The sequence below is a fragment of the Sapajus apella genome, unplaced genomic scaffold (assembly GCF_009761245.1).
Source record: "Sapajus apella isolate SASKATOON/1434 unplaced genomic scaffold, GSC_monkey_1.0 scaffold126, whole genome shotgun sequence".
In the NCBI taxonomy this organism is placed as follows: domain Eukaryota; kingdom Metazoa; phylum Chordata; class Mammalia; order Primates; family Cebidae; genus Sapajus; species Sapajus apella.
This window is the reverse complement of record NW_022437066.1, coordinates 2,398,706-2,416,936: the sequence shown is the minus strand read 5'-3', so window position 1 is coordinate 2,416,936 and position 18,231 is coordinate 2,398,706. Positions and strand designations below refer to the sequence as shown.

The following is an 18,231-nucleotide window of genomic DNA, read 5'->3' as shown; positions in this document are numbered from 1 at the left end:
TCACCTGTCAGAAACAGCTGGGAAACAAGTCCAGCAACTGTCAATGACCCCAGATTGAGAGGAAACTGATGAAAAGAATCCTAGGGGATTTTGCCATTTGACGCCGGAACACAGACTCCCCAGCCATCACACTCCCTGCCTCGGGAGACTCTGGAGCAGGAAACCCCCTGGGGGTGTCGGCCACTCCGCAGGAATCACCCTCCCCTGCCTCAGAGCGCCTCTTGCCCCAAATGAGACTCAAAAGCCCTGCTTGCTGAGGGCTCGGGTCGGCCAGCTGAGTTTTGAGGTCCCTCAGGCACCGGGAGCCTGGGTGGAGACTCCGGGTGATGCCCTGCCCGGGGCCCCACTGGATACGGGAGGCCCCTCTGAGGTCAGGCTGGCCCTGCCCCGGGGGCTGACACACAGAACGAAGGTGCTCCAGGTGCTCAGGGAGGAAGAGCCTCCCATGGGCACCGCTGGGGGCAGGGGCACCGTGCTCTCTCGGAGCTCACCCCAGGCTGCTGAGGGAGGTGGGTGGACTATCTCTGGGGTCAAGTCTTGCCCAACCCACCCTCTCCAAGACTCCCTCCCTCACGTGCCAGGCTGTGGGTCTTCAAGAAGCTGATCTCCTGGAAGCTTCTCTCATGGGTCAGATGAAATTTCACTCCAAATCTTTCACTTTGCAATGAAAGGCTCATCATGAAGCTTAACGTTAAAACCACGTGTTTGTCAGTAATGTCAGACTTTCAAAAGCTAAGGGTTCACTTTCTGATGAAATGGAAAGCCCTGGAAAGCATCAGGCCCAGGACCCTGCACCGACAGTCAAAGGGCCCGGCTAAGGCTCCCCTGAGCTTTGTGTCCTCATCCCAGAATGAAAATGACCTGGCCCCAAATATGTGCCCAGGGTGCAGGCCGTTGGTCCAGGCACCCCTGGCTCCCTGTAGTGACAGGTCCAGCTCCCAAGCCGCTCCGTGCTGCCCCAGGGCACCTTCCCCCTTTCCACCCACAGTGACCCCATGTCTTCCTTTCCCCGTCAGGAGGCTGGTCAGGACTGGTCAGGCTCTGGTCCACCTAGGCCTGAAGATGGAGCTCCCCTGCTGCCCGTTCCTCACCAACCCCTGGCCTGGAGCCCTCCACTCCCAGGTGGCACCCACAGCCCTGAGGCCCTGGGCCACCCACCCTGGACAGAGGAAATGAACGAGGTCAGGTGGTGTGGACCCTCAGGCGCCCAGGAATGAGGCCGGAGCTGGCCTGGAGGCTGGGGCTGGGCTGCGTGTGCTCAGGACCTCCTGAGTGTGTCAGGAGGGGCAGCACTGGTCACCCGTGGGCTGGTCACTCCCCAGCAGCCAGGACTGCAGTCATCAGACGAGACGGCACTCAGTGCAGGGGCATGTGCCCACCCTTGACAGGTCAGCGCCTCAGCTCTGTCCACTCGGCCCCAGCAGTCCTCCTGTCTCAACCCCCAGCATAAAGGCTTGACCTGGTCCTGTGGACCTCACAGGAGGGCATCCCCCAAGGCCCCTGGCCAGGCTCCTCTTTTGATGGACACAGGGTTGTCTTGGGACTGGTTCTCCTGCCTGCCTCTGAAGCATCTCTGGGCCTCTCAGGCCCACACTAAGGAGACCAAACCACACCCTGTCACTGCACTACCCGCACCCCCCCACGCCTCTGACTCCCACTCCACCTCCTGGCCCCGCCCCCCTTTTCCTGGCTCACCCGGAGCCCCTCAGCCCTGCTCATAGATGGCTTTTAGGGAACCGGCACGTAAAGTGCTGGGTGGGCACCGTGCCCACCCCTGTGGAGACGCGGACTCACCCGCTGCCTCCGTTCACGTTTGTGTCCAACCATCCCCACATGGTGGCACTCCAGATGCTCTTCAGCTTGTGCCCCGAGCCCAGCACCCTTCCCAGCTCCCACTGCGTCTTTTCCACCCCAACCCTCTCTCCCATCTGGTTCCTGAGCTCAGCCTCGGTCGCTCGGGGCTGAAAATGACCTCTTCCCACGTTATCTCAGCAACGCGGCAGCATCCGGGCCTCTCCCAGGCAACCCCGTGTGGGTGACCCCCCCATATAGGCACCGAGGAATGACAGCTAAGCAGAACCCTGGCACAGTTAGGGCTTGAGGAATATCTCACTTTACGGTGTTACTACTCAGCTATTTCCTTCTATATATCCTTTACATAATCATATATTAGTTCATAAAATTAGGACTTGAAGAATCCCTTTATATAATCATTAATAGTTGATAGTATGAGTGCCTAAAGAATATTTCCCTACATATATACCTGTAATTATATCTCAGTTCATACTCGGAGGAATGCCTAGAGTGGACACAGTACAGAGCATGAATTAAGGAATAAGCAGCTTATAATCGGAGAAATGCCTGGAGCAGACACAGTGCAGAGCATGAATTAAGGGAAAACAGTTACACCAGGACAAGAATCCATGGCCCAGGCGGCAGCGCTCAGTATCGTGAAGATACCCGCTGTATGGCAGGCTTGGGGCAAGGGCCACTCCTCCTGATAAAGGAGTTGTAGGACCTTGCTCCTGTTCTTGTGGAAGGTGCCCTCAGAACGGCAATCAACCTTGGTGACTGTGAACTTTATCAGCTCTTGCTGCTGTGCTGCTTGGAAAGCATCTTCCCATAGAACCCATTGGAAGCTGCCAGAAGGTGGCGGTAACCTTGACAGCTCTGTCACTGCTGTGTGACTTAAGGCATCCTCCTATAAATCTTCTTAGAAGTAGTTTCCCATAGATAGAAGTATCGCACACTGCACCCTCTTCACTGTGCACAGCCCACCTTCAAGCCTCAGTGACCTAATGGGGGTGGACCCCTTACTGCACCTGGCCCTTGCCTTCGTGGGAACGGGCCCCTTGCTGCGCGCTGTCCACCTCCTGGCCTAGGCGACCTAATGGGGGTGGACCCTATGTTTTATTGCTCACGACCCTATCACTATCCTCAAAGATGATTTCACTCACTGCCCTGCCCCCTAACCTATACACAATAAATACAATTCTGGACATTCGGGGCTCGCCACCCTCGCCATCCTGGCCTCGCCAGCCTTGCCTGACTCCGCTCATAGTGGCGTGGCCCCCCGAGCCCAGATGCATTTTCTTTGTACTTCTGTGTCCTGTCTCTTTATTTCTCGGATCCTGCGCCTCAGCACAGCATAAGGCTCACCCCACGACCCTGTGGGGCACTCAGCCCTACATCTGGCTCCCAACGTGCCCTACATGATACCAGTTGGCCATCAGGTGTACAGGGCCTGGGACAGGCTCTGGGTAATGGAGGCAGCAAGGCAACGGAGGGAGGTGGGCAGGACCTCAGGAAGGGACAGACGTGGGAAGACGCCCCCATGAGCCTGCCCCAGGGGCCAAATCCTCCCCCCGGCACATGGGGTAGGGGAGGTCCTACTGGGCTGTGCCGGAGATGGCAGCAGAGCTTCTGGGTTCCCAGGTCACCATCAGGTGTGACCCCAGAGCCAGCGGGCCCCGTCCTGCCCCTGCTCCTCCTGAGCACAGTGAGCCAGCCCTGCACCTGCTCTTCAGTGGCTTCTCGCCTGTGCCCAGCCAGCCAGCAGGGCTCCTCGGCTCAGGGGAGGGGTCCTTCCCTTGGAGAGAGCTTGGTGAGAGTAGAGTCTGTCCCCGTCCTCAGAACCTCAGGCTAGCACCCGGCCACCAGGGAGGCTGGGAAGTAGGGAAGGTGCCCAAGGCAGACGTCACAGGCCCAGGGCAGCAGCTGGGCCCCGGAAGGTCCAGACGGAGCGCGAGGACCCCCTGAGGCCCAGCCGAATGGCAGACTTGAGGTTGAGTGTGGCTGCTGTGGACTGGCTCCTGCGCCCAGAAGGAGGAAGGATGGTGGCCGGAGCCTCTGCACCCAGAAGGAGGAGGGATGGCGGCCGGAGCCTCCGCCCTGCGCTGACCCTGCCCAGCCCTAGCACCTTCCGGAACCTGCTTGTGGAGCTAAGCCAGTGCGATGTGGGCAGGATGCCGGATGCTGTATCGGCCCCCGGCCCCTCGACTCAGGCACGGCCAGCTCAGCGCTGGAGAGTGTGTGGGAGCCAGACTGAGTCAGCCACGGGCGGCAGCTGCTCTGTCTTCCAAGACGTGGCGGGGGCCAAGTTCCCCCAGGCCCACCGGAGTCCCAGTGCCTGTGGCCAGGCGCAGGGAATGGGACCTCATCCTCTAGCCTGGCCATTACCAAGGCTGACTGGAGAGAGCTGCCCCTCCCCGGCCTGCTGATGGAAGCCTCCAGAAACGCCCTGCGTATCAGGCCCAGCCCCACCAGCCAGGGTTTTGGAGCCTCCCCGACAGGCTGGGTGCGTTTCCCGCAAACCTCACCAGCCCCTCAGCCAGGACCTTTGGCCGAGACCTGAATTCACAGTGAAGTCGGGCGGGGGGGGCCTAGGGGGCGGGGAGCGTGCACTGGACTGAGCGTTTGAGCGTTTTCCTTTATTACCTGACTCCGTCCTCAGAGCGCCTGCACAGACCGAGTCATCCCTGCCCCCTCTCCATCTTTGGAGAGTAAAGAGAAGCTCCTCGTGTTGAACTTGGGACTGCCCACATCCCATGGTGCAGGGGCGTCACTCCTAGAGCTACCCCTGCAGCGCCAGCCCTGAGTAGCCCCCAGTGTCCACCTAAGAAAGTGGAGGCCAAGCCAGTGGTCACCCTGAGACCAGCTGTAGTCCCCACACCAGACCTCAGACTCCCTGAAAGCCGGGACGTGCAGGGACCAGGCAGCCGCTCCTTAGCCCCAGGCAGCCCCAAGCAGGAGGAAGGTGGGGAGGTGGGGTGGTTACAGAGGCAGGTGCTACTTCGAGGGCTGGCAGGCATCTGAGCGGCTGCAGCAGTGGGAGAGGGAGGGGGAAGGGACCAGAACACAGGGTCTTTGTGGCCTGGAGGTCTGCACTCAATCCAGATGCAAAGGAGGACCCAGGATGGCCGAGCAGGCTGTGTGCTCCACGGCATGCCCACGCTGGCCTCTGGACATGTGAGGGCAGGAGGATGGGGCGGGAGAGAGGCTCATGGCCTGGCCCGGAGGAGCTCCAGGGTGAAGAGAGGGGGCAGGAGGGAGACGTTTGCAGGAAGCAGGAACACGGGGCAGACACCTCAAGAGGGCTTGGTGCCCGGCTGTGCCGAGTGCCCTCCCAGGGCTGGTCTGCGGCACCCCTCCGCCATCCCCACACCCGGGCAGGGCCCACCGCGAGCAACGGTGAAGGGGATGCAAAGCCTCCTGCAATTGTGGCTCCAGCAGCTGGTGGGCAAACACGCTGGGACTGGGGCCTGGGGAGGAGGGATTGGGGGCCCTGGGGAGGAGGGGCTGCGACCTGGGGAGGAGGGGCTGGGGGCCCTGGGGAGGAGGGGCTGGGGCCCTGGGGAGGAGGGGCTGGGGCCCTGGGGAGGAGGGGCTGCGACCTGGGGAGGAGGGGCTGCAGCCTGGGGAGGAGGGGCTGGGGGACCTGGGGAGGAGGAGCTGGGGGACCTGGGGAGGAGGGGCTCCGGTCTGGGGAGGAGGGGCTGCAGCTGAGGGAGCCCACATCCTCCTCTGCCCTCCCCTCAGCCTCCAGCCATAGGCCTCATCCCAGACTCTGGTTAAACCGCCCTGACAGCCACCCCACGCCCGGCCCAAACCACATCTTTGCATCACTTTAGACACCAGGCGACAGGGAGGCGGCGGGGAGGCGGCATCATTCCTGGGGTAGGATTGCGGAACTCTTAGGCAGGTGGGACGGTGGGGTGGGCCCCAGCAGCACAGAGGAGGGAGCTGGCTTCAGGCGCTCCCGCTTCCCCCGAGTCATGGCTCTGGAGACCGCACTGCTCCTGCTGCTGGCCCTCGGCCTGGACCTGGCAGGTGCCCAGAAGGCTCTGGAAGAAGTGCCAGTACAGTGGGGCTTTGATGCTCACAAGGTAAGTGTCATGGGTCCAGCCCCCAGGCTTAGGCCTGGAACAAGAGCTTGGGTGGACACGGGTGTCACATTGAGGAGGTGCAGGGGGTGGGGGGTTAGGTCCCTGCCTGACCCTGCAGGCACTCTGGAGGGTGAGCTGCACCTGGGCCTGGGGCCACCCCAGGCGGGAGACGGCTCTGTCGTCCTGCACAGCCAGCGCCATTGGCCACTGACGAACCTCGGGCCCATCGCTCTCTCCGGGCTGTGGAAGCCGGGGCTCAACAGCAGTTTCGGGAGAAGGCTGCAGGGTGGAGGCTGGAGGAACAGAGTGCTGTTGCTGGGCACAGGCAGGCAGTGGGGTCCTGGGGAACAGGAGAGGGGCTCACAAGGAAGCCAGCCCCGGGCGCAGGGAGGGTCCCAGCTCCTCCTCCCCATGCAGCCCCTGGGGTCCTGGTCCCGCTGGGGGGAGTTCAGGGATAGAGGGACACCTGGCACCGCACCAGACCCTCTCCTCCCCACTCCCTGACCAGGGGAACAGAGCTTGGGCCAGGCAGGGGTGGGGGTGCAGGGCTGACGGAAGTGGGAAGGGGATTAGGCAGAGACCAGAGAGAGGCGGACTGGAGGTGACTCTTCCCAGGAGGAAGCACAGCTCAGCCTCCACGTGGACCCACGGATGGGCATTTGCCAATACAGACTGGGAAGGGGAAACATTTGCCAGCACAGCCCCCAGAAGGGGCAGGGCTACCCGCTGACCAATGCTTAGTGCCAAAGCTGGGGCCTGCCGGTGCCACACAGCCAGGAACTCACTCACCTTCCCTGCCCCAGCCCATGCCCCTGCAGGTGGAGGGGGTGCCGCACAGCCGGGCACTAGCTGGCCTCTCTCCCACCCAGCCCTCACCCCTGCAGGTGGAAGGGGTGCCACACAGCCAGGCACTCGCTGACCTTCCCTGCCCCAGCCAATGTCCCTGTAGGTGGAGGGGGTGCCACACAGCCAGGCACTAGCTGGCCTCAGAGCCCAGAGGGGGCCTCCTGGTGCCACAGAGCCAGGCGCTAGCTGGCCTCAGAGCCCAGAGGGGGCCTCCTGGTGCCACACAGCCGGGCGCTAGCTGGCCTCAGAGCCCAGAGGGGGCCTCCTGGTGCCACAGAGCCGGGCACTAGCTGGCCTCCCGCCCCCAGCCCACACCCCTGAAGGTGGAAGGGGTGCCACACAGCTGAGCACTAGCTGGCCTCTCCCACTCCGGCCCTCACCCCTGCAGGTGGAGGGGCGCTGGTTCACCCTGCAGCTGGCAGCCAGCCGCGCAGAACTGGTCTCCCCAGCCGACCCCCTGAGGCTCGCCCTGCACTCCATCCGGACCAGTGACCGTGGGGACGTGGACTTCGTGCTGTTCTGGAAGTAAGCATGGCTTCTGCCGCCCCCTCAGGCACTTATTCTCAGACCCAAGGAACAGTAACAGTGTTCAGAGCCAGAGGGACACATCACACCAAGCTGAGGCCCAAGACCCTGTTCTGAGAGGGTGAGCTTGGAAGCTGCCAGAGGCAGGTGCAGGAAACACACAACCCGGCCGCGGAGGCCACGTCCAGTCCCAGCAGACGTGTCCACTGGGCCACGGGCCTATGTTCCAGCTGTGAAGGAAGCCGGAGGCTGGCATTTTCAATGTGATCTCCGGTGTTTGAAAGCTGCCTACTAATTCCCAATAACCCTCTCCCAAGGACCACAGCCACCCCTGCCCACGCCCCTTTCACCCCCATGCAAGCCGGGAATCCTGAGGACAGCTGCCCTGTCAGCACAAGAAAACCCACCCTGGGACAAGCTGCACTGAGCCAGTGACGCCCACAACAAGCCTGTGCGATTCCACCTGCACCCACAGCCCTGAAGGTGGTTACAGCCACAACCTAACCGCCTTCAGGGTCTGTCATGCTGGGTCCAGACACACCTCGTGGCAGCCTGCAGAGTCCCAGGGGTTACTGGGCACCCACCCCAAATGAGAAACTGAACCCCCTGGAGCCAGGGGCGTGGGGGTGAGGGGGCTCTGTCTATGCACAGAGCAGAGCAAGTGGGGACGGGCAGGACAGTCAGGGTCCCAGCCCCCAAGGCCTGCAGCTCAGAGCAAAGGCCAGACTGGGACCAGTCCATTCTGGTAAGTTTGACGTCATCCCAGATATGGGGAGGCTCCTGCTTCCTCACTCCTGCCCCATCCCAGCACCACGGGTGTCGCCTCCTCCTGGCCGCACAACCCTGGTGCCTGTGCCAGTACAAGGCTGCCCCTGAGCCTGGGGAGCTGATGCCCTGGGGAGGACAGCAGGGCTCTCAGCTGGTGGCAGCCCCAGTGTCCCCTGGTGGAAAGCCCTGAGAGGTTACCCCGTCCTGGGACAGGTCAACAGGACGCAGCTGGGGGCTGACCAGGCCCTGGTTCCCTTCTCTCCTCCCAGGGGAGAAGGGGTGTGTCAAGAAAAAAGCATCACTGTCCATCCCACCCAGCTGCAAGGCCAGTACCAAGGCTCCTGTGAGTGCCCCTGTCCAGGATCCGGGCTGGGCTCTGAGTGGGGAGGGGCGAGCAAGGGACGCTGGGACGCCTGGTCCTGGCCACGACACTCAGGAGTGGCTGCTGGCTTTGGGGGACGGCCAGGTGCTGGAAGAAGGCCGTGCGTCCTCTTGGTGGCACTGCACTGTCCACAGGGCATGGGGGGTCCGGGACCCGGGGGAAGGAGGAGAGGGGCATCACACATCACCCGGCCCCGGGTCTCCGCAGTTGAGGGGAGCAGCATGCACGTCCGCTTCGTCAGCACCGACTACAGCAACCTCATCCTTTACGTGCGCTTTGAGGATGACGAGGTCACCAGCCTGTGGGTGCTGCTGGGTAGGTGGTTGGCTCTCCCTGGCGCTGGCCAGTGCGGTGCTCGGGTCCCCCGACAGGAGGGAGAGGCTGCCAGACACTCTCAAGTCTTCGTGGAGACTTGCTGTCCTGTCTGGGAGGGGTCTTCCATGAAGGGTGTTCCGAGGGCGCAGGCAGCCTTGGGCGGAGCTGAGCACTTCCTCCGACACGCGCCCCTCCCTCGAGGAGGGCATCCCCATGCAGGACGTGCACGGCGCGTCTGCTCCGAGCCAGGCACTGCTCTGGGAGCTTGAATTGTCAGTGGGTGAAACTGAGAACAAGCCTTCCTTGTCCTCCTCCTCCTCAAGCAATGTCTCGGGGTGCTGTGCGGCTCCTGAAAGTCAAAGCGCCGTGGGAGAAGGGCTGGGAGGGCACAGGGGACGGAGTGGGGGACATCGAGGGCGGCAGTGTCCTGATGACGAGGAACTGGAGGCATTTCGGGGCAGACTATCAGCTGGAGCCCGAGCCCAGGATGGGGTGGGGGAGCGGGCAGCAGCAGCTGAGAGGCCCCAGGGCCGAGAAGGTCAGGGAGGTGGGAGGGGCAGCACCAGGCCAGAGCTCAGGACCCTCTGGGGGTCTCCACTGAGGTGGGCCAGGCCTGACTCCCTCCTTCCAGGGGCGCTTTGCCTGCTGTGCTCAGAACAGACGGTGTGTTTATAGGAGGCAAGATTGGGGCCGCTGCAGTCAGAGCTGGCCGGGCCTGGGAGACCGCAGGGGAGGTGTCCAGCGAGCCCCCTGCCAGTGTCACGGTGACTCAGTGGTGGGGTGGCCGATGCCCAGGGCCTCTGCCTCCCTGTTCTCCGCAGAGGAGGAGGGCAGGAAAGACAGGGGCTCCAGGCCTCAGCCGCTCACTGTCAGCCCGTCTGATTCCAGCGAGAAGAGTGCTGGAGGACCCCACATGGCTGGGGAGATACCTGGAGTTCGTGGAGAAATTCCAGCTGCAGAGAGCCCCGGCCTTCAACATAGACGGTGAGCGCTGCCCCAGCCACGTCCTGCAGCAGGACGGGAGGAGGGCGCCTGGGTCTGGAGCCTCATCTACCCAGCCGGCACCATGGAGGGTGAAGCCAATCCCCACGCCCCTAATGGCCAGGCCTGTGCCGGCTGCTGAGGAGCTACTGGAGCTCACCAGCCCCGTGTGACACAATGACATGGGCCCAGGGTCGTCTCCACTCTACAGATGTGGCTCAGAGACGTTCAGTAGCAAGGCCAAGTTGCACAGCCAGGAGAAGCTGGAAGGCATCCAGATCTCCTGCCTCCTGAACCAAGCACCCAGCCAGCCTCTCCCCTCTGCGGCCTCCTAGTGCACCGTTCAGTCAATCAACAAACATATGGGCCGGGCCTGTTCTGGGAGTCTGGGATTCACTTAGAACAAGACACAGTCATCAACCAGCTAGCATTGTAATTACCTGATTTGTTAGAGACAAGGGCTAGGTGCGTGGGAGTGGGGACTTGGGCAGGGTTTGGGGAGGTGGCCAGGCTGTGTGAGCACGGCAGCCAGGATGGGCGTCCTTGAGATGAGATGGAGGAGGAAGGCTGCCTGGAAGAGGGGTCATGCAGCTGGAATAGGAGCCGGGCAGAGGAGGGCAGAGATGAGCTCCCAGGCAATTGGGGCAGTGGTGTGGGGCCTTGTGGTCCCCCGAGGGGACTGGATTTCCACAGAGCACAGGGCCCTGGCAGGACAGACAACATGGGGAAAGAGAAGGCCAGGTGATGCCAGTCAGGGACAGCTGTTTTGTGCTATGTGATTGATTGATTTCAAAATGAATGAGTGAAGTCCTCAGAATCACCACCTTTTTCTCTTCTGCTCCACAGGCCCCTGTGCCCCACCCAGAGCCTAGGTCAGGTGGCCCTGGAGTCTTCCTGCCTGGGCCCCTTATCCCTCTGTTACCCTCAGCCTGCCCTCCACCCCTCCTTCACCTTGGCTTGTGGCCTGGACTGCCCAGGTGCCCCCAGGAAGCCCTTTTGCACCTCAGGGACCCAAGGAAGCTCCCCAGCCTGGAGCCCAACCCTGCCTCTCCCCTGCTGGGAAGTCCTCTTCCCTCTGTGGGTCTCCAGGTCCTACCAACCACCTGCCAACCAACAGCCAAGGGCCAGCAGCGTGCCCCAGCCTGGCCTGTGGGCTTGGAGCGCACTAAGGGTGGCGAGGAGGGGGCGCATGGCCTCTGAACTCCTGCCCACAGAGCCCAGATGCCTCCAAAACATCCACAATGAGTGGAGCCCTGGGGTCCCAGGCACCTCCGGTGCACCCCCCAAGGACTGCTGGGGTCACCCTCAAGTGTCCTTCAGAAACATGACCCCACAGAGCCTGTTCTCAGACTCCAGCTCCCCTCCACTGTGACCCACCCCACCTGCGTCTGCTGGGGGCCCTCTAGCAAGGTGGCCTCCCTGCTCCGTGAGCAAATGCCTGTGTCTCCACCGAGGTCCGAGAGCCCTGAGTGAGCCCAGCTCCAGACCCTACTCCCCATAGGAGCCCGACAGGCAAACACAGACAGCTGTACCTGTGCGGCAGGTGAGACCGGCCCACGCCCGCTCCTCGGAGCCCAGGATTCCAAAGGGCGGCACCTGCTTCTGCTCCCGGAGAGCCAGGGCCGCCCATGGGCAGGGCAGGCTCTGAGGAAATTGGGTCCAGGACACGATACTTGTCGTCTGAAACTCCCAAGACAGGTATGGCCAGCAGCCGTCCCAGAAAACACCTCCAGCAAGGCCTTCTCCCCCTTCCTTCTCCCCACAATGGAATGAAACCGAGAGCTGGTGCCGGAGCTGATGGCGAAGCCCCGAGGTCCTCCTGCACACCAGCAAGCCCGGCTGGAAAAACGGAAGGAAAAATGACCATCGCAAAGCACACGGTGCACGTCTAACAGGGGGCTTACGGAATCTGTAAGATCATAAAAAATCACCTTTTCTGGGGCATTAAAGTGACCGGAATAAATATCGACGTGAGAGCTCTGGGTATCTCTCCGCATTGTAGAGTGAATAACCTCAAGCTCACCTGTGCACTTCAGCAATTCAGTTAATCTTCCAGTGGGATTGTCCCCCAAACTGCAGACCTGAATCAACAATTCACATGAAGGAACAGAAGTTTGGGAACAGTTTTAAAGGCAGAGTCGTGCAGATGGATGTCCCACCCCCCACCCCAATGTAGAATGACAGCGGTGAGAAGCACGTGGCATATTAGCTCAAGGCAGAAGAACAGCCATGAGACTGGTGTCAAGAAACGAACATGGTTATGTATGACAGCTTCATAGACGGTACAAAGGGCCTGTCCTAAAAAGCATTATTTATTCAGTAAATAGCGTTGAGGGAAATGGGCAAGACAGATGGGGGGAAATCAGAGTAGATCTCTCACCCTACACATTGTCTTAAAATTAGTCCCTGATCAACTCTGAATAAAAGGAAGCCTGGAAACTTCTTTTTTTTTTTTTTAAGCCAGGGTTTCACCATGTTGGTCAGGCTGTTCTTGAACTCCCGAACTCAGGTGATCCTCCCGCCTTGGCCTCCAAAGTGCTTGGATTACAGGCGTGAGCCGCCACGCCCAGCCAAGCCTGGAAACTTCTATACTTTCTATGACTCGGGGATGGCTTACCTACGCAGCCGGTGTAAGCACCAGGGGAAGGGGTGGCAGCCATGAGAGCTTTAAACTCGGGCACATCAAAGACATCAACACAATTAACATGGAAACAGATCAAAAGGCTGATGGGAAAAGAAGCCTTGACTTCATAAGTAATCCAATAAAAAAAAGAGACACTATTTAGTTTTTCTCATCAAATTGGCAAAATTAAACTGCTTTTAGAAATCTATTTAGCACCCTCTGTGAGGGAGGCACACACTGGCTGGTGGGGACAGACGTTGGCTTTTCTGGGTGACCTAGTTTCTAAGTCTTCTAAGCAGGCTTGTCCCAGACCTGGAAATTCTAAACATTAACAAGCTTACCTGTTGTTCTGCCATGAAAATCAAGAAATTTATGACACTTTAATATTGATTCCATAATTTTTTGGGGGGAGATGGAGTTTTCGCTCTTGTTGCCCAGGCTGGAGTGCAGTGGCATGATCTCAGCTCACTGCAACCTCTACCTCCCAGGTCCAAGCGATTCTCCTGCCTCAGCCACCACGTCCAGCTAATTTTTTGTATTTTTAGTAGAGACTGGGTTTCACCATGTTGGGCAGGCTGGTCTTGAACTCCTGACCTCAGGTGATCTGCCCGCCTCGGCCTCCCAAAGTGCTGGGGTTACAGACATGAGCCACTGCACCCGGTTGATTTCATAATTTTTAAAGATAAAATGTCAGAAGCCTTCTCAGTTGGTCTTCTAAACTTATCTGTAAATTGGCAAGAAAAAAAAAAGTTTTGTTTGGTTCAGTACACCCCACCCTTTCCAGATCTGGCCAAAGTAATTACAAATGCTCCATATATAGGGTTTGTGGCTAATGTAATATCTATTTTCACTCTTTTGAAACTTTCATAGAATTTTTTTAAAAATTGAGAGCTACTCTGTGAGATGCAAGAATAAATGAGTCACTGAAAAGATCACCTTCTTTTAGTCGAAGGAGACGACAGCAAAAAAGAGTTAGCTAAACCCTGACAGACCGGTTCTTTAAGACGGTCCCTGTCATGAACTGGGCATGAGGGAGGTTGGGTGATATAGCGGAGGGACCCTGGGGTGGTAGCACCAGGTCTAATTCTGAACTCAGGGAGGCTTTTCTCAGCCTCCGTCTTTGCTGGAAACATTTGCTCTGTGCTGCAAAGAAAAATCAGCACTGAGACAAAGGGTCTTTCAGCAATGCAACTTTTACTTCCTGGACTGCAGGAGGGGTACCCTCAATAGCCATCTTGCCAGGAGAGTACAGTGAACAAAGGAAAGCAGACATATTTATCCCTTACACATTTGGGGTCGTCCTCACTGCTGTGTCTGATCTCCGTGGCTGGAGCCGGACCTCACAATCTAAACTAAAACCCGATTGGTCAATAACTTAAAACTTTTCTAAACAGGTAAAAGCCATGGAGAGCTGGGACCTGCCTGTGAGCACGTCCAGCACAGGCATCTTGGTTAAAGTACAAGGACGCAGAATGTACTACGTGCCTGTAAGCACGGCGTGTCTCACAGCTACAGGATAGGGCCTCACAAAGAGTTATTGGCACACTTATGATTTATTCTTTAACAAGCAAGGACACTTTAAAGAGGAACTTTTCTACTTCTCACAGTCTTCCATCCCAGGAAGTGGTAGACCGCACTCCTTGCAACTGAGTGTTCGAGCTGCCGTTATTTTGGGGACACCTGCTGGATCCGTTTGCTCAGGCCGCCATTAACAGAATATGATGGGCTGGTCTGGGCAGCCTCAGCAACAGCAATGTGCATCCTCAGAGTGCCGGAGGCTGGAAGTTCAAGATCAAGGTGCTGTAGGGCTGGCTCCTCCAGAGGCCTCAACCCTCAGCTTGCAGGCGCCTCTTCTCCCTGTGTCCTCACGGTCGCCCCTCTGTGTGTCTGTGTCCTCACCTCTTCTTATAAGGACGCCAGCCAGTCCTGTGGGATTAGGGTGCACCTTAATGCCTCATTTTACCTTAATGGCCTCTTTAACAGCCCTGTCTTCAGACACAGTCTCATTCTGAGGTGCGGAGTTCAGTGAGACCTCGATCACGTTGGGGTCTCCACCTGTGGAGGTCTGGGTCCTGCAGACTCTGACTCGATGATGGATGAATGAATGCACTCACACGCCCTGATCTGAGTGGACTAGGGATGGTTGTCAGCTGCTTTCAGAGGGCAAGTGCAGGCGACCAACTGTAAGTCCCTGTAACGCCTCACATTTACTCAGGATAGATTTACTAACAGAGGTTTCTAAGTCAACATGCTTGTGCATAATAAACACGGTTACAAGAGTCATCTTACAAATGACAAAAGCTTTAGGTACCAGGACCCAGAGTAAACACCATTCACGGGTGATTCCCCTTTGACCTCCCCCTGAGAGGACCGTCCAGCACAAAGTTTACATGAGCAAACAAATTAGAGCAGAGACAGAGGAATGCGGGGTAAACAGACTTCACTGGGGAAGCTTTCCTTGTCCCTAATCTTTTACCCTACGACTTAAAGTTCTAACGTCATGAACCAGCTGCCTTCAGCCCGTTCCATTCAAACCTTTCAGCCTTCCAAAAGGTTTGAGACAATAATCTTCTAACTTCCCCTGATATTTCCCTAATATTTTACCAGTCTCCCCGAGTGAACCCCGACACTTCAGCATAGTCATGGGGTGGGATGTGAGTCCCACCGTAACACTTGCCAAAGCTGTTCACAGCTGCAGCTGCTCGCGGAGTTAGGAGCACTCCCCTCTGTGGCCACACAAAGCGTTTCGTGGAGGTGCTGGCTCCCTGCCCACCACAGAGCTCAGGTGAGCATCTTCCTTGTCACTTTTAGCATTCTGAATATGCGCTCTTAGCACGCGGCCTCAACCCCTGCCAGGCAGCAGGCTGCCAGGGACACAGCACAGGTGTTCCAAACTCCTTACTATCCCTGTCTGCATCTGGCAGAACGCCTTTACCACGGAGCTCAATAAATATCTTTTTTAAAAAATAAAATACCTACAGCTTTTTAACAGAACAAATTGAATATCTTGCTTTGAAATCATGAAAGTAAGACGTGGCTTTGACCAGATTCCTCTAGCTCACCTGTGATGACTCACACACTGGACAGGCTGAGACAACAGGAGGGGTTGACCACGAGCCACGTGTATCCCAGTGTGGAAAAACACTATGAATACTTAATGAGTGGCCTGGAACTTACTTTTTGTCCTTTGTATGTACAACTTTTCCATTTTGTGAATATTTTTTCTGAACTAGAAAAAAAATTCGTTCTTTGTCAAAAGTATTTCCGAATTATCTACAACACATAGATGATATTACTGTGTATTCACATTAAGTAATGAACCTTTTTTTCTTTTTTCTATATTAGCCAAATAAGATGGCTCAAAATGGCAAGAGGAAACACTTATTTTGGAAGGATGTAAATGTTTACGTCTCTAAAAAATGCAAGGCTTTAAGAAGTCCCACATTTATAAGAAATTGCTGCGATCCGTTTATTCGTCGTGAGCCTAACGGTGTCATCATAATTTCCTGTGGGAAATATGTCCCACTTTGACATACCGGACCTGTGGAGGGGGAGCAAATGCAAGATCCCAGCTGTATTCTGGTGATAACAGCTTGGAGGGTTTATTTAGGTAAAAGTACTTGTTGAGGTGCTTTTCGTAGGTGCTATGGAGTCCATTTTTGATGTCATGGATAACTCCATTCAGATAATTTTCGATGAAATCTAAAATATTACGGGGCGTGCCACCAACCATCAAGCTGCCGTAATAGAAATCCCCCTGTCCAAACGGGACGCAAGCAGCTGAGGCCGGCCTCCTCTCGTAAGGGAAGTTCTTGGTGTTCGTGAAATACCACCAGGCGTGGAGCTGGGCCACCGACGGGCCCAGGGTCTCCACCCCGAACTCGCTCTGGAAGACCTGGTTGGCAGCCATGCTGAACAGAAAGTCCACCTCGTGCTGGATGTGACTGATGATGTGTTCACCCAGGCTCTTCATGGGCTCCAGGGGGCCGTCGGGCCACCCCATCCCGGTGCCCACTTTAAACACTTTGAACGTTCGAAGAGGACTGGGCTGTATGTGGGGCAGCGGGAAGGAGGCGTCCGCCATGACGTAGAAGATCACTCGGTAGCCTGTCATGAAGTGCTTATTTGCGGAGTGTAAGAATGGCCTCAGGTTCTCCTCTGCAAACCTAGGAAACACACAGACACCAGGGGAGACACTTACTTTTCTTTTCTTTCCTTCTTTCTTTGTTTTTGAGATGGAGTCTTGCTCTGATGCCCTGGCTGGACTGCAGTGGTGCAATCTCGGCTCACTGTAACCTCCACCTCCCGGGTGCAAGTGATTCTCCTGCCTCAGCCTCCTGAGTAGCTGGAATTACAGGCACCCCCCCCCACCACACCCCGCTAATACTTTTGTATTTTTACCAGAGACGGGGTTTTGCCATGTTGGCCAGACTGGTCTCGAACTCCTGACCTCAGGTGATCCACCCACCTCGGCTTCCCAGAGTGCTGGGATTACAGGTGTGAGCCACTGTGCGCAGCCGACACTTACTTTTCTAAACATGATCAGGAGAGACGGCTGAATGCGCTGTCTAACATGGGCGTTTCTGATGCTAAGGAACTCGGGACGTGTAAGGGTGCGGGAGCTGCACCCACAGCTTCAGCTGAGTCTGTGAGTGGGAAGGAATGTCCTGACCCGAAGGGCCTGAGAAAAGCCACCGTTTTGGAATGACTGCTGTGAAGAAAGGGAGCAAGAGCTAAATGGGTGTGAATCAAAAGATTCCCACTGGTGTCAAGGACTCAGCCATCAACAGGGAAGCCCAGCACACCTTTGCACAGGACAGCCTGAAATGGAAGGAAATTAGGTATACAGCGGTCCATTTCCAAGACAAAGGGCCTTAAATCGGCTTAGTTCAGCAAATGACAAAAGCAGCAGGATATACTAGGCCCCCGATTCAATAGCCAAGGCCGCTTGTTGGCCTTCCCCCTCCCCCGTCCACCTTAGTTGTCTTCATCTGAAAAGTTTAGCCTAAGATGAAAGTTTACTAGCCTGCAACGCAGCTCGCTTTGCCTGTTCTCATCGGCCTGCCCAGCCACTGCGGTCATAAGTCAAACACCTGAAGGGCCCCCGAGCTGACTGGGATTGCAGCACATCGTGGGCCGTGACAAAACGCAGCAGGACAACCCAAAAACAACACCTGGAGCCCCCGCCCAACACCCAACAGGCGGCGTCCGGGAAGACTGTGACCCCGTAATACCCAGCCTGTGAGGCACCGGGGAGGGACCCCCGCACGACGGGATAAACTGCTTCTTGAACCTGTGCTGGGCGTGCCTGCCCGACAGACACGCGATCTTCCAAGACCGACGTTAAAATCTCCCTTTCGCTGTTCTCTGGGTCTCTGAGTCCATTCTTTGAGTTTGGACAGGTAAGTTTTTCTCACAAAAATCATGGCTATTGTTATCGTTAATTATGCTTAATTATCTCTGGAGGTCAAAAGTCCATGAATGCGGATCCACCTTTTCCCAAAATAAAAAAGGCCACAGGTGAGTGGCACCTACCTGCCAGTAGCAAACACGGCCAGGCCCACGGTGATATTCCGCCGTCTGTAATGTTTTTCCAGAACCCGCCTGTCAAAAGTCCCCTCCCAAAGGACGGGAGCGAGCCAGTCCGTTTTCGTGATGACATCGGGGCGTTTTCTGTGGAACAAGGGCCAGGTTAAACAAGGACTGCTTTACTCACGCAGCAGCAGCAGGTGCGAGCATAATGGCTAACGCTCAGAGAGCCCGGACGGTGCACCCGGTGCCATGTTTGAGGGTGCTATCCCATTTATCCTTGCAACACCCTATGCAGTGAGCACCACCACCCCGGGTCCCCACCACCCCGGGTCCCCACCACCCCTGATCCTTACCACCCCGGGTCCCCGCCACCC

The 18,231-nt window shown here is 57.4% G+C and overlaps 2 protein-coding genes across 2 annotated transcripts in view; one reads left to right on the top strand and one right to left on the bottom strand.

The window, feature by feature from the left end:
• Positions 1-5,523: 5,523 nt before the first annotated feature.
• LOC116539203 (beta-lactoglobulin) lies at positions 5,524-12,145 on the top strand. Its single transcript, XM_032261926.1, has 6 exons — positions 5,524-5,885; positions 7,120-7,256; positions 8,294-8,367; positions 8,614-8,721; positions 9,610-9,705; positions 10,549-12,145. Exons 1-6 carry the CDS (start codon positions 5,775-5,777, stop codon positions 10,572-10,574), a joined length of 552 nt encoding a protein of 183 aa, XP_032117817.1. The 5' UTR covers positions 5,524-5,774; the 3' UTR covers positions 10,575-12,145.
• A 1,607-nt stretch (positions 12,146-13,752) lies between these two features.
• The window catches only part of GLT6D1 (glycosyltransferase 6 domain containing 1), a 13,679-nt gene continuing 9,200 nt past the window's right edge, over positions 13,753-18,231 (bottom strand). The window contains exons 4-5 of the mRNA XM_032261925.1: positions 17,861-17,998; positions 13,753-16,491 (exon numbers count right to left, since the gene is read on the bottom strand). Coding sequence (XP_032117816.1) covers positions 15,822-16,491; positions 17,861-17,998 — 808 coding nt within the window. The 3' untranslated portion in view covers positions 13,753-15,821. The remainder of the gene's footprint in view (positions 16,492-17,860; positions 17,999-18,231) is intronic.

What these genes read in the sequence shown, in the direction of transcription:
- LOC116539203 (XM_032261926.1), top strand. Translation starts at nt 5,775, where the DNA reads ATGGCTCTGGAGACCGCACTGCTCCTGCTGCTGGCCCTCGGCCTGGAC. An exon ending in GGGGCTTTGATGCTCACAAG is followed by an intron (nt 5,886 to 7,119) that starts GTAAGTGTCATG and finishes TCACCCCTGCAG; the next exon opens with GTGGAGGGGCGCTGGTTCAC. An exon ending in CAGCCTGTGGGTGCTGCTGG is followed by an intron (nt 8,722 to 9,609) that starts GTAGGTGGTTGG and finishes GTCTGATTCCAG; the next exon opens with CGAGAAGAGTGCTGGAGGAC.